This window comes from Haliotis rubra, unplaced genomic scaffold, assembly GCF_003918875.1.
Source record: "Haliotis rubra isolate DU_JTF1 unplaced genomic scaffold, ASM391887v1 Scf565, whole genome shotgun sequence".
Classification (NCBI taxonomy): Eukaryota; Metazoa; Mollusca; class Gastropoda; order Lepetellida; family Haliotidae; genus Haliotis; species Haliotis rubra.
The window spans coordinates 5,288-28,184 of record NW_025767263.1 but is presented as its reverse complement, the minus strand read 5'-3'; the positions used below and the strand labels follow the sequence as shown (position 1 = coordinate 28,184).

At 41.8% G+C, this 22,897-nt stretch overlaps 2 protein-coding genes across 2 annotated transcripts in view; both read left to right on the top strand.

Moving 5' to 3' along the window:
• The window catches only part of LOC124254139, a 103,040-nt gene extending 97,421 nt beyond the window's left edge, over window positions 1–5,619 (top strand). Inside the window, exons 2-3 of the mRNA XM_046688017.1 lie at window positions 3,741–3,885; window positions 4,142–5,619. Coding sequence (XP_046543973.1) covers window positions 3,741–3,885; window positions 4,142–4,443 — 447 coding nt within the window. The 3' untranslated portion in view covers window positions 4,444–5,619. The remainder of the gene's footprint in view (window positions 1–3,740; window positions 3,886–4,141) is intronic.
• Window positions 5,620–20,645: 15,026 nt separating this feature from the next.
• Window positions 20,646–21,563, top strand: LOC124254131 (beta-1,4-galactosyltransferase galt-1-like). The gene has a single exon (XM_046688011.1). The coding sequence runs from the start codon at window positions 20,646–20,648 to the stop codon at window positions 21,561–21,563; it is 918 nt and encodes a 305-aa protein (XP_046543967.1).
• Window positions 21,564–22,897: the final 1,334 nt, after the last annotated feature.

The window sequence follows — 22,897 nt, the reverse complement described above, 5'->3', positions numbered from 1 at the left end:
TCTTTTTTTCATGCATTGCCATTATGCCCACCTAGTTTTGATTGGCATATTTATTTTTTTAAAAACCCTGTATTCATGCCGACGATAAAAGAACCAGGCTGTTCAAGTGTTTCAGTTACTTCTGTATCCATTTATGCTCAGGAGTGGTGGTGGGCTAGTCTTGTGGTTAAAGGGTGCAACTCGAGCCGAAGACACGGGTTCGAATGTGTGAAGCCCATTTGTTGTGTGTCTCCCGCCGTGATATTGTTGGAATATTGCTAAAAGCGATGTAAAATCACACTCCCTCACTCACTTACACATTCTATATGCAGATCATTTCCCAACTGGTTTATTTGTCCAGTTAAGATTACATCAATCATTGTGTGCAAATGAATGTTATTACCTGGGAGAGTGCATACTATGTTAAGATTCCAGTTCATTAGAGACTTCAATTAAACGAAAATCACAGTTGTGTCCTCCCTTGCATTTCAAAGATCCTTTGAACGTAAATACTAGCCCAAACTCGCACCTACCGACCACAGGTCATGTTCATACATCAAGATTGTCCCTGAACCATTTGGAGGGAGTGAGTGAGTTTAGTTTTACACCGCTTTTAGCAATATTCCAGCTATATCACGGCGGGGGACACCAGAAATGGGCTTCACATATTGTACCCATGTGGGGAATCGAAACCGGGTCTTCGGCGTGACGAACGAACGCTTTAACCACTACGCTACCCCACCGCCCACTGAACCATTTGGAACAGGGGAAACTCTAACATCAAAGATGAAGCACGGTGATGTGGGTTGGATGTCTGAACATGTTTTATATACTCAGTGTTGTTTTCTTGTTTACAGGCATACATAGCTTGTTGCAACGATGGGATTAAATCGCGCATAGAAAAATCCTTTAAAGTATCGAATTTGATATCACGTAAACACCACCAGAATTTATTTTATGTCAACTGCTGTAGATAAGCTTATATGTGCATTAACATTGATTACTTCCTCCGTGGCGTAGGTAGTTTAGAGCGCTCGCCCGGGTGGAAGATCTGCCGGGTTGATCCCGACCGCGTCATACCAAAGACGTTAAAATATGGTAATTGTTGGTCTCTCGCCTGGCGCTCGGCATTAATGGGTACAACAAGGACTAGTCGGCTCGGAGTCAGTATAATGTGTCTGAGTGGGGTATTCATGCTTCACTGTGGCATGGTATCTCAGTGGGCTAGCACTATAAAACCAGCTTAAGTCTGGGCTAGTACAAGCAGCCGCACATACACATACACACGCATGCACGTCGTCATATGAGCGAAATATTCTCAAGCACGACGTAAAACCCGTTGTACCAATTAATGCCGAGCACCAGGCAGGGACCAACAAGTACCATATTTTAACGTCTTTTGGCACGACTCGGTCGGGGATCGAACCCGCGACCTTCCGCTCTCCAAGCGGACGCTCTGACCACTACACCACGGAGGCGGTCTCCAATACCGAGAATAAAGACTGTGGTGGTGTTCTTCACACGGTGATCTGACTTGCTTGTGGAAATTGGTAATCGGACAGGATATCGGTACTTGGTAAAAACTATTCTACGTCAACTTCTTTCGATTACAACCGATACCGGGAGTTGTTTCAACATGGCAAAGCTGAACTACACGCAGGTAGCTTCACTGCTGACTTCCTTCTGAACTGAAACCTCAAGGTCTTGCCAAAGGGCCTCCCAACGCTCTGGTTCCTAACCCGATAGAGGATCTGTGAGATGGAACGCAATAGACGTGTAGATTTACATACGTCACGGACACTTGCACAACTATCCAGTTGTTTTTCGTTCTGCAAGGACGTGCAGAGCAGTCACTGTGCCAACATCCTGTTCGCATGTAAGTGTTTTGTGACAGAACAATTACTATGAAATATGCCGTACATTTAGTTTTAACTCCCATTAAAAAGAAATAATATGGCTCTTTAAAAATTAACACAGTACAAATTTCAATGGTAGTCAATGTTCTTTAATATATTCCAGACATTCCATAGACTTATTCAGTCTCTGGGTAAGGACGGTGCAGAGCGAGTGTAAACAACATACCGTGGTCACGCCATGCCCTATTCTGTTTGCATCGTGTCTTGGGAAAACAATTATTTCGAAATATGCACAGTAAAAGTAACTCATTATAATGAAATATGCACTTTGTATTCATCACAGAACATATTTTAAAAAGTTATCCAGCGTTCCTTTAATATATACTGAGTCAAAGAAACTTCACATCCACTTTCTCCAGGGCACTATAAAAAGAACAAGAGATGGTAAGATGGTTAAATTGTTATTATTTCATTGCTGAGATCTGTGTGATGTAATTTCGATACACCGACAGTGCCATAATCAGTTCCATTAGGCTACACCGCCGTTCCAAAACATGGGTATACAGAATGTCAAGTCACAAGAATAAAAATGCGAAATTTCTCAGTTCAATATCGTGGGTATGGCCGCCCCCACGCGTTCACCACTGCCAAACACCGTCTCCTCATCGACTGCCTGATGCTTGTGAACACGTGGTTAGGGATTCTGCGCCATTGCTCTGCAAGGCAGCGCCAAGTTCCTGCAAATGCTGAGGTTGGTTCCTAAGACCACGAAGCCTTCTCCCAAAGCGCATCCCAAACGTGCTCTATTGGATTAAGGTCAGGGGACCTCGATGGCCAGTCCATGACGTTGATTCCAGCGTTTTGAAGAAAATGTCGTGTCAACATCGCGGTATGTGGCCGAGCATTATCATGCTGGAACTGTAGACCTGGGCCATGAGCCGCCATGAAAGGAACGAGTTCAGGGTGAGCACCTGGTCGCGGTAAGCAGCAGCTGTGAGGTTTCCACGGATGACCAGAAGTCGGGAACGGTTTTCCCACAGAAAGCACCCCACACCATGCAACTTCCGCCCCGAATCTGTCGACTTCCTGGTACACAACATTGGGCATACCGTTCACGACGTCGTCTCCAGACTCTATGCCTGCCGTCCGCGAATCTGAGGGTAAACCTGGATTTATCGCTAAAGACGACTCGATTCCAGTCTCTCTGGGTCCATTGGAGGTGACGTTGGGCCCACAGCAGACGTTGACGTTGATGAAACGGCGTCAATATTGGCCCACGATATGGACGTTGAGATTGGCAGCCCGCAACCGATTTCGAATGGTCTGTGAGGACAGTTGACCTCTCACCATCTCAGCCCTGGTTCGTGTAGCCGGCAGAAATCTGTCACGTAGGTGACGTAGGACGATTTGATTTGGTCTTTGCTCGTGACGTCACACGTGGACGACCCGACCTTGGGCGATCAGAAGTGGTGCCAGTTTGTTGTAGACGACCTCGCAAGTCATATATACAGTACGACGGCTGCATCCCATTGCTCTTGCGACGTCAATAACTGATCTTCCCGCTTGCAACATGCCAACGGCACGTTCACGTTGCACATTTGACAATCATGGCATTTCAAGTACCGTTAGAACTGTGGTTTAAAAGTGTTTTCTCAATTCTTGAGGCCAATGCAAACACGTGCATATGAAGAAAACTTCGATGCGAAGATCACGTGATCGACTGCACGTGCAAAACCTGATTTGGCACTAACGTCATTTGCACGACGAATGGATGGGTTTGAGTGGGTAAGATAGGGATCCCATTTCGGATACATAGATGTATCATCAGAGAAAAATAATTCATTATTTTTCAAATTACATTTTGAATTTTCTTTTTGACTCAGTATATAATCGTGTCTCATTCAGTGGCGTCAAAGCCCAAGTCACCATGGCTACCCAGACCCTGCATATCTCCAGGACCATGCACTGCAGTCAAAGACATTCGGGTTCTACATGCAACAAGTGAATGGCTATGGAAGTGACATCAACAACTTGGTCTGGGAAATAAAAGGTTTCTTGATTCATTTCATCATTTAAAGAAAAATATTTTAAGAGGAATGTAGATTTTGAAAAATATCTCAACGACAGGTATGTCAGGGAACACAAACAATACCAAGAGGCACAATATGTATAGTCTGATATTACACCATCTGCTATAAAGGTCTGTAACTTGACTCCATTCCGGCATGCTAATTTAGCAGTTTAGCATGTGATAAATATAACTGATTAACATTTTTCTTATTGCATATTATGATTCTGTTTTACAGGTCTGAACTGGCCTAGTTGGATAGATAAGTCTCATCATATAGGAAAATTCCCCAACAATGTTGACGCTGCAGCTGAGTTTGTGTCCTTGATGGTTCAAAGTGCCAAGGACTATACGGGAGGACGCATTCCCCACATATTTGAAGTCATCAATGAACCTGACTGGGTGGAAAACATTATTGACCAACAAACGAATATAGACTTCCCACAAGGCTGTCGCCCAAAAGCTGAAATCAAGATTTGGAATGAAAGTTGGTGGACCAACATACACCAGTATGGCCTTACGAAAAGGAGACGAAAATAACTTCACCTATTGGAAGAGGACTGCTAAGTTTCTGGACATGTCTCTTGATCACTTGACTTTTTCTTTCCATTCCTACAACTATGTGCGTGTATCGGGTGGAAGTCACACCTATTTTGGTATCAATGAGGCTCGTCTGGTCGCTTCTATTGACATGGTGGAGAATTACTCTCATCTCAAGAAAGGAAAAAATGTTCCGTTGGTTATCAGTGAGTTTGGAAGGGGAAATGTGTTCGGAGTTGCGTCGGATTTTGAAAATGGAATGATAGACTTTCAAACCATTTATCAGCCAAACGGCTTCATGTTTACTTTCCTTAACCTAAGGGAATTCATTGACAGAGTGATAGTGTTTCTGCTCTCAAATGAACAATATCCGGGTCATACTACCCTTCGGAGTTCCTTTGTTTACGCGGGATGGACATCCCCTTCACATGACAAAATTTTTCACCTTTGGCAAAACTTTTATTATGATCAAAGGTTTCTCCGGATCTCAAGTCAGTACGATGGTCAGGAGAGAATAGTTGCATCGCTCGCTCTAGCAAACCCTCACAACAAGGAGATGGTGGTTCTTCTCCACAATTATGGTTCAAAATGGCAGAATGTAAAACTGGACTTCCCTAACAACTGGCTGAACCCTTCTACAGGTGAAGAAACATGCATTCTCTTCGAAAATGGCAATCCAGCAGTTCATCCCAATTACGATTTTGACAGATCTAAGCTTCATGGCACGGTCGGTCTCCCTGGATCATCAACCTGCTTCTACAAGTTCAAAACCAACTACAACTTTAACGGAATACACACGAACAACGAGAACACTTACTACGGCAAGAACATGGTCATCCCAATCAGCAACGGACATGCGCAGACCACCATCCATCTACCCAGCTCTGGATATCACACTGCCCATCTTAGAGTGGGAGTTAGTCGAGACAAGAATGCCAATTCAAAACCCCATCAAGTTGTGTTCAATGGCCATACACGTTGACCTCAAGCTACATGCTGTTCGATGCTATGAAGGTTGAGGGGAAAATAAAATGGAATGTGTGGGAGTTCATGGTCCCTCAATCACAGGTCCCACACAACCAACACCGTCAGCATGACCTTTGACGGAAACGGCGGTCATGTGTCATCCGTCGCACTCGTTGTTGGAAAACTTTCAGTAGATAAACTTCACTTTAAAGAAACTGTGTTTGTTTTGTTTTTAAATCGGACATGAATAATAAGCAAAGAAATAGTAAAGGTTAGCCTGAATTCCCTGCAGCTGACAGTTTTCCTAGAACTGTATCGACGTTCTGCACGTGATCAGGGTCATCTTTCCCTGATATGATAATGTCGTCCTGGTAACCACATGACATGGGAGCACCTTTCAAAAGGTTGTCGACATATCTCTGGAATATGCTAGGTGAAGAAGAGATACCAAACGGTAGTCTGTTATACCGGAATAGTCCACAGTGAGTTTTGATAGTGGTTAACTGTTTTGATGTTTCATCTAGCGGCAGCTGAAGATATGCGCTGGCAAGATCAATCTTCGTGAAAGTCTTAACACCTGAAAGTTCCCCGTAGATATCTTCGATTTTCGGAATTGGATACTGATCCAAAATAGAAACTTGGTTGACTGTTGTCTTATAGTCCCCACAAATTCTGGATTTGTCCATTTCCTTTCAGCACGGGTACGATGGGTGTGGTCCACTCCGAGAATTGAACCGGTTCCATTATGTCATCACTCAAAAGCCTATCAAGTTCATCATCCACCTTCTTCTTCAGTGGGGGCGGTGGGGTAGCCTAGTGGTTAAAGCGTTGGCTCGTCACGTCATGGGTACAATGTGTGAAGCCCATTTCTAGGCCCGCTGTGATGTTGCTGGAATATTGCTAAAAGCGGCGTAAAACCAAACTCAGTCAGTCAGTCTTCTTCAGTGAGTAAGGAATTGGGCGTGCCTTGTAGAATCTCGGTTGGCATTTGGATCTACATGGATTGTTGCAAATGTACCTTTGATCTCCCCGATACCACCACTGAACACATTAGCGTGTTTATCGAATACTTGTTCGAGTGTCACTGATTGACTAAGTTCACAAATTTGATGTTTGGTTACGATGTCATTCCTATCGAGTTTCAGTTGGTTGAGGAGGTCCCTTCCGAGTAACCTTGGTCTTTTTTTCATCCACGATGAGAACAGATGATTGTACGGATTGGTCATTGTATCCTATATCAACATCAATGGTACTAACCATCTTCAACTTCTCTCCTGTGTACGATCGAAGGACCCGTGAAATCTCCTTAATAACTGGAGGGTTGGACGACCAAGTCTTGTCATAAGTTGACTTAGTGATGAGGGTGAAAGTTGCGCCAGTATCGATCTGCAGCTGTACTGATGCATTATATTTCCACATTGACACAATATGGTGGCTTTAGATGTGTCGTGCTCACCAACATGATAAAGTTCGTATTCGGTTGTCCAAAGTCAATGCAATCTTCATCAACGATATAAGTCAGATGTTTAGAATGATTGCGTCTGCGACACATTTTGAGAATATGTCCTTTCAAGTGACAATATCTACAAGTTTCATCACGAAAGTTACACTTCTCTGGTACATGCTCACTACTGACACATCTGTAGCATGGTTTGTTACCTGTTTTGTTGTCATTGCTGGCACTACTAGTCTCTGATTTCTGTGGAAATACTTTCTCTCCTCTGGGAAATTTCTGAATGTTCCGAGGTTTTCTGCTTCCTTGAAAACTGACACATGATGTACACTTTCTTCCAACGATGTACACTGACTCCTGGGATCATTGTCGTAATTTCTAAGACCTCTGGAAGTCAATGTTTAATATGTTATAGATTCATGTGTTCCAGAACTTACAAATCATGCAAACGCGGGGAAGACTTTATTTTACCAGTACTGACCATGTGATGGATTTTCCTTCATGTTGGTGCTTGCAACTGTTCACTTTTGCTTTAGCTTGAATACTTTTCTTTCTCTCTTGTACAATTTCACCTTCTGGTTCTGGTATCGCTTCTGGTGCCCGTGAGTGTCCACATTTTTCTTGGTTTGTGATTTGTGAGTCCAGCAGACAACAAAGGTAACTAAAGTAACATCAGGATAGTCATATGCTAGTACTACTAGTCTCTGATTTTTCTGGAAATACTTTTCCTCCTCTGGGAAATTTCTGAATGTTCTGAGGTTTTCTGCGTCCCTGAAAACTGTTTGACACATGACACTATCCCCCTTGTGGTTCCGTGAAGCTTGCTGAATATCAGAGATATTCCGAGAGGCAGATTCGATGCCTTGTGCTAATTCGAGAGATTTCTTGTAATTCAGATTCTCGGACAAAAGTCGTCTTTTAATACGATCATCGGCCACACCACACACCAATCTGTCACAAAGCACGTTTTCAATTTGAGCTCCATAGCCACAATGTTCAGCAATAGTGCGAAGTTCAGCAACGTAGGTAGCTATCGACTGATCGGAGGGCCTCGTGCAAGTGTTGAATTTGAAGCGTTGTATTATCGCTGACGGCTTCGGTTCAAAGTGGTTTTCCAGCACTTTGATCAAATCAACAAAAGACTTAACTGTTGGTTTATCAGGCTCAACCAAAGTTCTGAGTAGTCCATATGTCTTTGATCCGATTACACTGATAAGAATAGCCCTCTTCTGATCACCATCTTTGATTTTGTTCGCGGCAAAGTATGCAGACAGCCCTCGCTGTACGCGACCCAAGATTCAGCATCGCTGTTAAAATCAGTGATTTTACCGCATGCAATCATGTCTGAATATGTCCTCTAGACCCTCGTCGCCAATTATGTAGTGTATTAGGTTAACAGAATTGGAGATGGTGGGGATTTATAAGGTTTATTGACAGGAACGTTTAACATGCCGTGTTGGCCATTACAGACCATCCCAAGATGCCTAGGGCAGCTCCTTTACTTCCGCTCCGGGAACCATTTATTTAAAACAGATGTAATTTTACGTTAAATCACTGTTACGTGAACACGACACCGTAATTAAGTCTTAGCGTTACACGCAACCATCATTATGGCTCAGTGCTACATTCAACCATCATTAAGGCTCAGTGCTACATGCAACCATCATTAAGGCTCAGTGTTACACGCAAACCATCATTAAGGCTCAGTGCTACATGTAACCATCAAACAATGCTCAGTGTTACATGCAACCATTATTAAGGCTCAGTGCTACATGTAACCATCATTATGGCTCAGTGCTACATGCAACCAACTTTCAGGCTCAGTGCTACATTCAACCATCATTAATGCTCAGTGTTACATGCAACCATCATTAAGGCTCAGTGCTACATTCAACCAACATTAACTCTCAGTGTTACATGCACCCATTATTAACGCTCAGTGTTACATTCAACCAACATTAACTCCTTCAGTGCTACATGCAACCATCATTAACGCTCAGTGTTACATGCAACCATTATGAAGGCTCAGTGCTACATGTAACCATCATAAAGGCTCAGTGCTACATTCAACCATCATTAATGCTCAGTGTTCTCATGCAACCATCATTAAGGCTCAGTGTTACATGCAAACACCATTAAGGCTCAGTGCTACATGTTACCATCATTAAGGTTCAGTGTTACATGTAACCATTATTAAGGCTCAGTGCTACATGTAACCAACAACAATGCTCAGTGTTACACGCAACCATTATTAAGGCTCAGTGCTACATGTAACAATCATTAAGACTCAGTGCTACATGCAACCAACATTAAGGCTCGGTGTTACATGCAACCATCATTAAGGCTCAGTGTTACATGCAACCATCATTAAGGCTCAGTGCTACATTCAACCAACATTAACTCTCAGTGTTACATGCAACCATCATTAACGCTCAGTGTTACATTCAACCAACATTAACTCTCAGTGCTACATGCAACCATCATTAACGCTCGGTGTTACATGCAACCATTATGAAGGCTCAGTGCTACATTCAACCATCATTAATGCTCAGTGTTTCATGCAACCATCATTAAGGCTCAGTGCTACATGTTACCATCATTAAGGCTCAGTGCTACATGTAACCACTATTAAGGCTCGGTGCTACATGTAACCAACAATAATGCTCAGTGTAACATGCAACCATTATTAAGGCTCAGTGCTACATGTAACTATCATTATGGCTCAGTGCTACATGCAACCAACGTTAAGGCTCAGTGCTACATTCAACCATCATTAAGGCTCAGTGTTACATGCAACCATCATTAAGGCTTAGTGTTACACGCAACCATCATTAAGGCTCAGTGCTACATGTAACCATCATTGAGGCTTAGTGTTACACGCAACCATCATTAAGGCTCAGTGCTAGATGTAACCATCATTATGGCTCAGTGCTACATGCAACCAACATTAAGGCTCAGTGCTACATTCAACCATCATTAAGGCTCAGTGTTACATGCAGCCATCATTAACGCTCAGTGTTACATGCAAGCATTATTAAGGCTCAGTGCTACATGCAACCATCATTATAGCTCAGTGCTACATGCAACCAACATTAAGGCTCAGTGTTACATGCAAACACCATTAAGGCTCAGTGCTACATGCAACAGTCATTAAGGCTCAGTGTTATATGTAATCATCATTAAGGCTCAGTGTTACATGCAACCATCATTAAGGATCAGTTCTATGGAACGCTGCACGTTATCCGCGTAAAGACATTTTGCCCACTATATGACCTAATCCTTCACATAAACCGAAGTGCAATGACAAAGGTCAAACTGATTTCAGTAGAGCCAACCCAGCCTACCTGTTTTCACCCAAGAGATATTCGCATAGGCAAAGAACAAAGTAGTAAGAATCATAGAAGTAGCTGCATGGGCGGGATTTCGGTGATTTTGTAGTGTCCTGGTTCTTTATTTGCCTGACTGGAAATATTACTATGGTACAAATGAAATAGATAATTGGCTTGACATTTTGTTCTTGCTATTTTTGAAAATACGAATCTTTCAGTCCTTGAGTAAATTATTTGATGAATTCCGGATCTATTCCTATTTCTTTGTTATGCCAAATATCTCCAAATCCAGAAGAAAATAATAATTGTTTTATATCACTCACCCAGTTTTTATGTCCATCTCTATCATACAATAGCATCATATTGGTAAGAAATAGGATGGCAAGTGTAATAACTTTATCCAATACCGAATTATTTTGCAATAAGATTAATATATCAAAGAAACCTGCCACATTCTCCATTGATCATTGTATTTGGAGTGTTTCGGTTAACGCCCAAATACTTTTTATAGGCATACAAAAGTACCATTTTATATTTTCCAAGTGTATTTAATCCCCTATCTACGCCAAATAACAGAATAGGATATACTTTTACATCAAATATTTTGAAAAACGAATTCATACTGAGATCACCAAGAATATGTATTTGTCGCAAGATTCCTAGAAGTACCTTCTGGGCCTGCACTGCTGCATAGTTTGCATGCAAGAACCAGGATAGAAGATCAGTGAAATATACACCAAGATATTTTTAAGAATTTGTAGTTTCAAGTTCACAATCTTTACAATACCATTTTTCATGTTTCACTAGTTTTCCACCATTTTTTAATACCACTACCTTTGTTTTATCCAAGTTAAGTGCCAGCTTTGACTACTCACAAAAGTTTTCCAGTTCATATTTTTGCTTTTGCAGGCCAGTAATAGTACTTGATATTAAGACAATATCATCAGCAAAAAGCAACATAAATAGTTGGAAGATATCCGGATGTAACTGTGCGCCGAGTGTACAATTATGTTCGATCTGCGTGGCAAATTTCTTTATGAAAAAAGAAAGCAAGAAGGGGCTGAATACGCTGCCTTGTCTGACACCTACTTGTATCTCAAAGGTTTCTGATAATTCTGGATACTGTGTAACATTTCTTCTCTAGATATGTGTGAGTCTAGTATCTGTTCTGTGAGTTCACAATTTACGTCAGCGTTTAGGGGAGTATCATAAGATTTACAATCGTTTTCGAAGAAAACAAATGTTTGAAGTCTCAGGCTTCGACTTGAGACGTTTTAAGTCATTCCAGAATTTTCAAAATCATTTATGCTATTTTCTATTATTGCTTGTTTATATGTATAATATTCGGTGCGTGTTCGTAAGCACACGGAATGGTATTTATTTCTTGTCTTATAATAGTTTTATAATGAGCAAGGACATGTTCAACCATCACAAGGTAAGGACATGTGCAACCATCACAAGTTAAGGACATGTACCACCAGCACAATGTAAAGACATGTACCATCAGCACAATGTAAGGACATGTACCACCAGCACGATGTAAGGACATGTACCAGAACACAATGTAAGGACATGTACCACCAGCACGATGTAAGGACATGTACCACCAGCACAATGTAAGGACATGTACCACCAGCACAATGTAAGGACATGTACCACCAGCACGATGTAAGGACATGTACCAGAACACAATGTAAGGACATGTACCACCAGCACAATGTAAGGACATGTACCACCAGCACGATGTAAGGACATGTACCACCAGCACAATGTAAGGACATGTACCACCAGCACGATGTAAGGACATGTACCACCAGCACAATGTAAGGACATGTACCAGAACACAATGTAAGGACATGTACCACCAGCACGATGTAAGGACATGTACCACCAGCACGATGTAAGGACATGTACCACTAGCACGATGTAAGGACATGTACCACCAGCACAATGTAAGGACATGTACCACCCAGCACGATGTAAGGACATGTACCAGAACACAATGTAAGGACACGTACCACTAGCACGATGTAAGGACATGTACCACCATCACAATGTAAGGACATGTACCACCAGCACAATGTAAGGACATGTACCAGAACACAATGTAAGGACATGTACCATCAGAACGATGTAAGGACAAGTACCACCATCACACTGTAAGGATATGGGAAATATAGGCAAATATAGGTAAATCTGGTCATAACAGCAGAAATACATGTTTGAGCTCTCCATTCTTACGCAATAGCCGCAGCGCAGAGTGCTGTTGGCTCATTGGACGATAAATCAGGGAAATTCGGGCCAGAACAGAGTGAGTGAGTGAGTTAATATTTAACGTCACATCGGGAATATCTCAGCCATAACATGACGCAAACAATTTATGCAATATAAAATGAAAACATTTTGAAGAGTAAAACTGTCGAAAAAGATCCTTAATTGTTTTGACACTAAAATATTTATCCCTTGTGATGATAAAAGTCCAAAATAGAACCTGGAATCTTTTTCACTTATCTGATTAGATAAAGAAAATGAGTGAGTGAGTGAGTGAGTGAGTGAGTGAGTTGAGTTTTACGCCGCACTCAGCAATATTCCAGCTATATGGCGGCGGTCTGTAAATAATCGAGTCTGAACGAGACAATCCAGTGATCAACAGCATGAGCATCGATCTGCGCAATTGGGAACCGATGACATGTGTCAACCAAGTCAGCGAGCCTGACCACCCGATCCCGTTTGTCGCCTCTTACGACAGGCATAGGTTACTGAAGGCCAATATTCTAACCCGGACCTTCACGGGTCAGATAAAGAAAGAGCAGTCTATACAATGCAATGTAATCATCACCATTATTCCCACTCCACGTCCTGCATAACACGAGCATAATGAAAGATAAACTCATTACTGGAGTGAAATGTCAGTTAACAATGAATACGAACACTGTCGATCATCTAATGTTTCATTTAACTTGTGCAATATATATCAAACGTATTCAACTCACGATATATGTTGCATGACAGGCAAACATTCCCAATGCCATGTCGTCATGTTTGGAATGTGTGTAAATAATACTGTCATATGTAACGCTTTCAAACCCTATGCAAACAGTTGAGGCATGGTCGTTGCTATATCCTTGAATTTCAGACCTGTATATATCTATGCACATAAAATTATTTATATTTTACAGATTAAAGATAATATGCAGTAGATGGGGTTCGGGTGATCCTGGCACAGTCAGGCTGGTAAGGCTCATCATCAGCTCAGGGCCCTTACACTCAGTCCAGACAGCGAATGGACTTCTCCCTGAAAACGCTGCCCAGTCGAACCCACCAAGAACTTTCCGGAGAATATGTAGACTGCCCAACACTGCAGCCTTCTGCATTACCCAGAGTGTCAGAACCCGGGCACTCTCCTGATCTGTGCCAAGAGATCAGGAGGTACCAAACCAAGGGCACCGAGAACAATGGGGAGCCTGACGACAGTGTACTTGGGATGCAAGCAAGATATTTCAAAGGCGAGGTCCGCATATTTAGAATGCTTTTCCTGAATCTTGCCAATCACGTTGCTGTCAAAAGGGACAATGATATACACTCAAGGCCCATTTTATTTTGATATATGAAATTTATTCAACATTGATAGAACATAGGGTTCTATTCAGTGATGAGAGTAGATTTTGTTTATGCCATAACGACGGTAGAACACGTGTGTATCGCCGTCGTGGAGAACGTCATGCCCCGTCATGCGTTGTGGAGGTACAGGCTCATGGCGTTGGAAGTGTTATGGTTTGGGGAGGTATCTGTGGCGAAATGAAGACGCAATTGGTTACAGTTCAAGGCAACCTGACAGCACACCAATACACTGACAAGGTGTTTCGTCCAGATGTGTTTCCTTTCGGTAATCAACACCAAGGGACATTATTTCAACAAGACAGTGCTCCTGCATACACAGCTAGGATTGTGACAGACTTCATGGGAACCAATAACATCAACGTTTTGCCTTGGCCGTCTCGTTCCCCTGACCTCTCACCCATAGCGCACCTCTGGGACTTTCTGGGCAGGAAAATCAGAATGACACTTAACCCTCCAGCAAACCTCAGACAACTGAAGCAGGCAATTCATGAGGAATGGATGAATATCCCAAATGCCTTCATTAGACGTCTCACAACGTCAATGAGACGTCGAGTACTTGCATGTATCAATGCAGAAGGAGGACACACAAGATACTAAGTAATGCACAACTAAACGTTGACAAATGTGTTTTAATCTGGAGTTCACAGATAGTGTTCAACACAACTGAAAACATGTAACTTTGCCTTTTTGATACCAGCGTCATTTAATTCAATTTTGCTTGATCATTACTTAGTATTTGACGTTGTAATAGCCTCTAGATGTTTAGCAAGTGGCCTTACTATCAACATAAACAGATATGAAATCAATTTTTTGTCTGTGTTGATTTTTATTGAGATTTTTAGCACGGGCCACTTTCTTTTGGCCTTGAGTGTAAATAAATTCATTTGCTTTATCAAAAAGGACAACATCGGGTTTGTTGACAGGAATTGCTCTGAGGCTGTATATTGGCCTATTCCACAGAAGTTTGAAAGCATCATTTTTTCCATGACGCCCTGGACAAAGCCACAGGCATGGCGGAGACGGTAGTAAAAAGCAACGAGCCATGTCATCATGTCGTTTAAGACATGCTGTTTGTGCCAAGGAAGGGCATTCACTGACAAGATGTTGGGCAGTCTCTGTGAATTCATTGCAAAGTCGACATTTCATGTTAATATTTTCTTTAAGAATCACATTTAGGCGATTGCGAGTGGGAAGTGACTGGTCCTGAGCAGCAAAAAGAAAGCCCTCAGTTTGACATTTAAGACCAGCCGACTTCATTCAGGCGAAGGAGTCGGTGGAATTACTATTATTATTGGATATTTATATAGCGCACATATCCACGCACTAGTGCATGCTCAAGGCGTTGGTATTTTCGATGATTGGATGCCAATCTTAACGGCACATCTTGTTATCAATGTCAGCTCCCTGGGGATTATACAACTCTTGCTGCCACGAGGCGCACCGAGTTATTGCGGCTTTCCCATCCTTACGAGGTACCCATTCACAGCTGGGTGGACTGGGACACATAGTCACAGTACTTTGTCCAAGTTTACTGCACGTTGCTGTACCCGCAACTAGGTGTTTGCACGTATTTATGTGGCCGCCATCTGGTCATATACCAACGGATTCGTGGGTTCTTTTAAGTGCACAGGGTTATCAACTGTACACTTGGGGTTGTGTCAACACTGAAAGAGTCTGCACACAAAGTTAACTCTAAGAATTTTACACCCGGTCACAGATGGGCTCGATCCCGGCACCTCATGCTCGGTGGATCCCCTAGCCTGGCGCCGTAGCCAGCTCGCCCGCCACGCCCGCCACGCCCGTCAAAATGCAGCATTCAAGCACCATTGAGAATGCGTAGAAATAGTTCAAGTGACCACACATTCCAAACATAAAACACAGGTACACGTGCCAGCATCATTTTTCCATAGGTTATGTCGGCTCTGGGAATAGGTTCCTTATTTCAAACATGAAGGAACATATGGAAATACACTATTTTATGCAGTGATGGTAATATAGTTGATTGAAATTTACGAACATAATAATACATCGTTTTATGAATGCTGGCCACAGTGTAAAATGAATATTTCATATGGATTGCCTTGTATACCTGCAACGGGATAGTGTGGCAGTGCGATGCTAACCAATGGAGTCCTGGTTGAGGACAAGGGTGAGTTGAGGTGAAATGGGGTTTAACGTCGCACTTAAGAATAGTGAGTTTAGTTTTCGCATATCATATGACGACATGCATGTAGGGGTATATGTGCGTGACGAGCTGCTTGTACCAGCACAGACGTAAGCTGGGGTTTCATAGTGCTAGCCCACTGAGAGACACCATGCCGCAGTTAAGCATGAATACCCCACTCAATCACATTATACTGACTCCGACCAGACCAGTCCTTGTTGTACCCATTAATGCCGAGCGTCAGGCAGGGACCAACAAGTACCAAATTTTAACGTCTTTTGGTATGACGCGGCCAGGGATCGAACCCGTGACCTTCCTCCCTCCGGGCGGACGCTCTAACCACTACACCATGGAGGCGGTATAGTCAGTAAGGTACAGCAGTGAACTTTTGTTTGAACTCATACAATCTACCTACCTGTCGTCCATTAAGTGTCGACTGAGTGAGTGAGTGAGTTAAGATTTTAAGTCACATCGGCAGTATTTGAGCCATGTCGTGACTAAATCAAGTTATAAATATGTTAACAATTAAAGGTAAATTATAAAACTCTGTCAACGAAAGACAGTAAAACAACTAGAATATCACAGATATAAATTTAAAACTAGTAATTTAATCTAAAATATTTTAACTATACATGACAATACCATATAAAAACAGGCTACAGATTGCCAACAACTGAAGGTAGATCACCATACTAGGGACCATGGAAGTCTCGACTGAGTAAAGTTCTTGTCATATTTCATCCAGTTTTGTACCCGTGAAAATCCAGGTTAGAATTGTTCTTCAGCAACCCATGTTGATCGTAGCCCTAACGGGATCAGGGTGGTCAGGCTCGCAGACTTGGTTGACCCATGTCATTACATCTTAATTGTGTAACCCGTGAAGGTCCAGGTTAGAATGTGCCTTCAGTAACTCATGCTTGTCGTAAGAAGCGACTAACGGGATCGGGTGGTCAGGCTCGCTGACTGGTTGACACATGTCATTACATCCTAATTGTGTAACCCGTGAAGTTCCGGGTTAGAATGTAACTTCAGTAACCCATGCTTGTCGTAAGCGGCGACTAACGGGATCGGGTGGTCAGGCTCGCTGACTTGGTTGGCATATGTCATCGGTTCCCAAATTGCACAGATCGATGCTCATGCTGTTGATCACTGGATTGTCTTGTCCAGACACGATTATTTACAGACCGCCGCCATATAACTGGACTATTGCTGAGTGCGGCGTAAAACTAAACTCACTCACTCACCTAATTGAGCAGGATGATCATGCGTCTTACCACTGGGATGTCTGGTCCAGACTCGATTACTTACAGACCATATAGTTACAATATTGCTCACATTGATGGAGGCAAGGAAGCTCAAGTAAAACTCTTATTCTATACATGAAACCTGCATTTCATTTAAACAATACTGTCACATCAATTAGTTTCTATGTCATATATGCATTTATATTATTCATGTGCATTTGCAGTTTGCATGTTAAGTAGAGTTAGACATGGGGTGTGTAAATACTGTAGCCATATGATCTATTAAACCTAACCTGAAACGCGAAAGGTCGTCAGATCACTCTGAGCCGACTGTAGTGAGTGTAGTGTTGACTTTATCCACAGATGTACATGTTTGAGCTCTCCAATCTGACGCAATAGCCGTGCAGTTGGCGTCTTTGTCAGTTAATCAGGAGCCAGGCTTCATTAAATTCTGTCAGAACAGTACCTGTAGACTTTTTTCACATGCGGCAAGCCACCGAAATTTAAATGATCTGAGGGTTATAAAATGTTGGTATGTACCTCTTACAGGCGACACATTCTAGTGAGATCGCGTAGAAATGGTGCTTAGAGCGTAGAAATAATGTGTGTGGATGGTGGTGGTGGTGTGTGTGTGTGTGTGTGTGTGTGTGTGTGTGTGTGTGTGTGTGTGTGTGTGTGTGTGTGTGTGTGTGTGTGTGTGTGATATCTGGTGTAACTTTTGTCAATAGACATAACCATGATCAGTAGACGTTTTCTTCGAATACATTAATCAATTAATATACATATATATAGTTTCCTGTTCTCAGCAATATTTCAACTAAATGGCGTCGGTCTGCAAATAATCGACTCTGGGGCATATAATAAAGTGATCAACAGCATGAGCATCGATCTGCACAATATGATGACGTGTCAACCAAGTCAGCGACCATGAACACTCGATCCCGTTAATCACCTCTTACGACAAGCATGGGGTGCTGAAGACAAATATATATGTGAATCTTGAACGCGACCTTACCATCACTCCGCTCTGAGTACACGTTTCCAAGGGTTTGTTTACAGCTTGATTATTTGTATCTATGTTTGTATGTTTATGTTTAAGGTTGTCCATGACGCTGAATACAGCATCCTTGTCCAGCTCCTATGGGACATTTTTTACACCTGTGTACATCTTCGTAGGAAAAAAAGGGGCGGTGGGGTAGCCTAATGGTTAAAGCGTTTGCTCGTCACGCCGAAGACCCGGGTTCGAATCCCCACATGGGTACAATGTGTGAAGCCCATTTCTGGTGTCCCCCACCCGTGATGTTGCTGGAATATTGCTAAAAGCGGCGTAAAACCATACTCAGTCAGTCAGTCAGTCAGTTGTAGAAAAAAAAGTAGGACTTTATGGCAATGCATTCAAAAGCCAAGTGATATTCTATGGTAGAATGATTCCCGCAGAAACAAATGCTAATCACACATGTAATTCTTATTCAAATGAAAAAGTCAAATCATGCTAATATTTTATTTCATCTGTTCAAACTCTCTTTTCCATAGACATTGTCTACAATCTTTCCTCTTTATAGCGCCATTGAGCAATATCTTTTGGAAATAGGCGCTCTACAAATCAATTATGTTTTACAGATTAAAGATAGTATGCAGCAGAGAGGGTTCGGGTGATCCTGGCACAGTCAGGCTGGTAAGGCTCATCATCAGCTCAGGGCCCTTGCCCCTTCTACACGCAGCCCAGACAGCGAATGGGACTTCTCCCAGGAAACGCTGCCTAGTCGAACCCACCAAGAACTTTCCGGAGAATATGAAGGCTCCCCAACACTGCAGCCTTCTGCATTACCCAGAGTGTCAGAAGGCCTGTGCTCGGTGGAGAACCCGGGCACTATCCTGATCTGAAAATCAATTATTGTTATTATTATTATTATTATTATTATTATTATTATTATTATTATTATTATTATTATTATTATATCATCGTGTATAACCCGTGTCATGGTGTTATGGATCAGGGTACCGTGGCACAAAGGGATCTTAACCCTCAAGTGGTCGTAATTCACGTAAGACTTGAGTCTTAACATAGACTCGGCTTTTCAATCCTTATATTGGCACTTTCCTTAATTACAGTATTCAGTCCAAGTCAAGAATAGGTCACAATACCACAAAGCAAAACCACCATTTAACGTTTAATACTTATTTTCTTCTGCAACTCTTTCAGATACCTGAAATACGGTATCTCCACTTGTACCTGAGAGCTTATTGTGTGATGTGAATCAATTTTTGCAGTGTTTACTCTTCTTTTTCAGAACATGACAACCAAGCACGTTAGATGTCTGGCAGTATTTACAATCGCCTTGTTTACAAAAGAACAGCACTGATTTACTCTATCGACAAGTATCTTGGCCTTCCGACGATGCCGAGTATCATTGCTCGACAGATTATCGCATCTGTGCGAATTGAACCAGTGCTAAAAAGAAGATGCTTACAAAATGCCCGAAACAGTCAAAAAAGGCCATCAAAGGGGTTTTAATGCCAGTTTAAGAGAAGATGCTCTTGATAACACCTTTCCCCAAGGAAGCCGTACCAAGGCGAGTTTCAGCAAGTGGATGTACGAATTTTTTACATATTCTGCCATATACGAAATTGCCAAATCGTCAGTGCGGACACTTGTCCTAGTTCCGGCACCATTCACGCCTGTCTCTTTCATCTGCAAACTGATAAGGTCAAGGTCACATCTTGGTCATAAGGTGAAAGGTCAGTTCCAGCACATCCCCAAGTAGATGGGGTACTTACAGGTAAGTATCAGTCTTTGAGTCCGTATACGTTTAGTTTTAGTGTGGTATCCATGTTAAACTTCAGCATTCTTTCCCAGTTTTCTAAACCCGAAAAATTTCCTGATCAGTAAAAGCAGTCAAATAAAGACATACGCACAAAGAATTTTTTAAAGAAATGTGGTCAAACGGTGAGAATTCCTTCTCTGTTTCTCGTTTCGCTCTAAAGTCACATATTGTTTGAAGTGCCAGTGACTAGCGTTTTTCTTGCTGCACCTCACATGTAACGAGCATGTATTTGTAAATTGTCGTTATCAGGCTGAGTGAGTGAGTGAGTGAGTGAGCTAGTGTAGTTTCACGCCGCTTTCAGCAATGTTCCAGCAATATCGTCGGGGACGCCATAAATGGGTTTCACACACTTCACCCATATGGGGAATCGAACCCGGGTCTTCAGCGTGACGACTGAACGCTTTAACCACCAGGCTACCCAAACTGCCCTATCAGACACCAATACTTTTGATGCCTGACATTATATTTTCTCCTCATTCTTGGTCAAAATGGACCCTTAAAACGAAAAACGTACCTGAAAAGAAAACAAAAGAACAAAACAAAAATATCTACTACAATTACCTTATTCTCGTTCAATTCACATTTCTTTATCAGGAATCGATGTGGATTCGTTCACTGCCCAGTACCTCCAAACACCTACCCAGCGTTCATTTCAGTCCTCACAACCCGGATGTCTTCTCTAATCAACGTCCTCCATGTCAACTACCCCGGACCCCCTATAACAACCTCACCCGATGTTACCCTGCCGTGCATGGGAACTTCACCGACGTCAACACACTAGTCACGGCACTGGAGACCAACAGATACTTCGGGACAGACAAGTTCATCTTCTACAACTACAGCATACCAGAACAGGTCAACAAGGTCTTGCTGCAATATGAGAGACAAGGAATTGTGGAGATGAGGAACTGGAGGCTGCCCTTTCCCCCAGAGGAAATCCACTACTGGGGACAGATGGCGAGTATGCATGACTGTGTCTTCTCTCAGCTTGGAATGGCCAAATACGTTCTTCTTGCTGATGTTGATGAAATTGTTGTGCCTAAGAATAACGTTTCATTGGTAGATCTGGCTGACAGACTATTGAATACAAAAGATCCACGTTCTCCAAAAGTATACGGAGCTCTTATGTTCCAAAACACGTTCTTTTCACTCTATGAAAATGAGACAAAATACATGTTTTCTGAAAAAAAGATTGCCAAAAAGTTCAAAATGAAGGCATTTCTGCATACAAACAGGTCACACATAAAAGGTCCAGGATACAGAACAAAACTTCTTGTGAAACCCGAGGCTGTGGATCTGATTCATGTTCATGGCATAGAAAAGTTTCTTCCTGACTGGGCGATGTATGTAGTCAGCCCAGAGGTCGCTCTATTGCATCATTATCGGGAGAAATACGACAGTCAGAGCTTTGCACCTTGGAGTCAGGATTTCACCTTCATCAAATACAGCAAGAGTCTAATACCCAACATCAAGAAGCGACTTTTAAATCTCCAAAGTAAACTGGGAATAAAGATTTGATTGTTTACATCGGGTCGTAATATAAACGACAAAACCCTTTCCACATCCGTAAGAAATTTATGCTCAAAGCAGAGTCGATTGTACAATGCCGACCAAACTTTGAGGCACTATCAAATAGTGATGATACCACGTGTTCGCTCAAAGGTGGGCGTGTCAGGTACCACTTATGCAAATGTCCACCTGAACAATAGATCAGGTAAAGTGTGGTATCAGTGAAAACAGGGAATTGCGTCATAGCTTGGATCCTATCCAAAATATTTATGCAACTGAATTTAGTCCGGCTGAATATATGGCACGTAGGTGTTTTCCTGAATTGTACAATATCACGTCGCAAGTAGATTGGTAGTCTAGTTCATTCTTTCTTCACTCAATGTCGTCAATGTATTATATATATTCGCACAGGTGGCTCTACAGCCGTTACGACCAGAAAAGGCGTGAACATTAAGCCGTTACAGCCATTATCACTCCTGCTAGTTCTATGACTTTATTGGTACACTATTCTTCCATGCCATGAGAAAATGGATATATCGATTGTCTGTTTCACTTTCCCCCAGATATAACTGATTTGGCGCTGTCACTTTTAATAGTTTACACAGTTAAAAGTATTTCATAACGAAATGTCTCCATGGTTTGTTTGTTATAGTTAGCAACACGAACCTTACGACGAAATACAGTACAATAATGACAGTACAATAATACAGTACAATAATGACAGTACAATAATACAGTACAATAACACAGTACAATAATGACAGTACAATAATGACAGTACAATAATGACAGTACAACAAATGACAGTACAATAATGACAGTACAATAATACAGTACAATAATGACAGTACAATAATACAGTACAATAATACAGTACATCAATACAGTACAATAATATACAATAATGACAGTACAATAATACAGTACAATAATGACAGTACAATAATGACAGTACAATAATGACAGTACAATAATACAGTACAATAATGGCAGTACAATAATGACAGTACAATAATGACAGTACAATAATACAGTACAATAATGACAGTACAATAATGAAAAGTTATGACAGTACAATAATGACAGTACAATAATACAGTACAATAATGACAGTACAATAATGACAGTACAATAATACAGTACAATAATACAGTACAACAATGACAGTACAACACTGACAGTACAATAATGGCAGTACAATAATGACAGTACAATAATACAGTACAATAATGACAGTACAATAAGACAGTACAATGATGACAGTACAATAATGTACAATAATGACAGTACAATAATACAGTACAATAATGACAGTACAATAATACAGTACAATAATACAGTAC

Bases quoted from the DNA above. Each gene is read 5' to 3' on its own strand.
- LOC124254131 (XM_046688011.1), top strand. From the start codon at position 20,646: ATGTGGATTCGTTCACTGCCCAGTACCTCCAAACACCTACCCAGCGTT.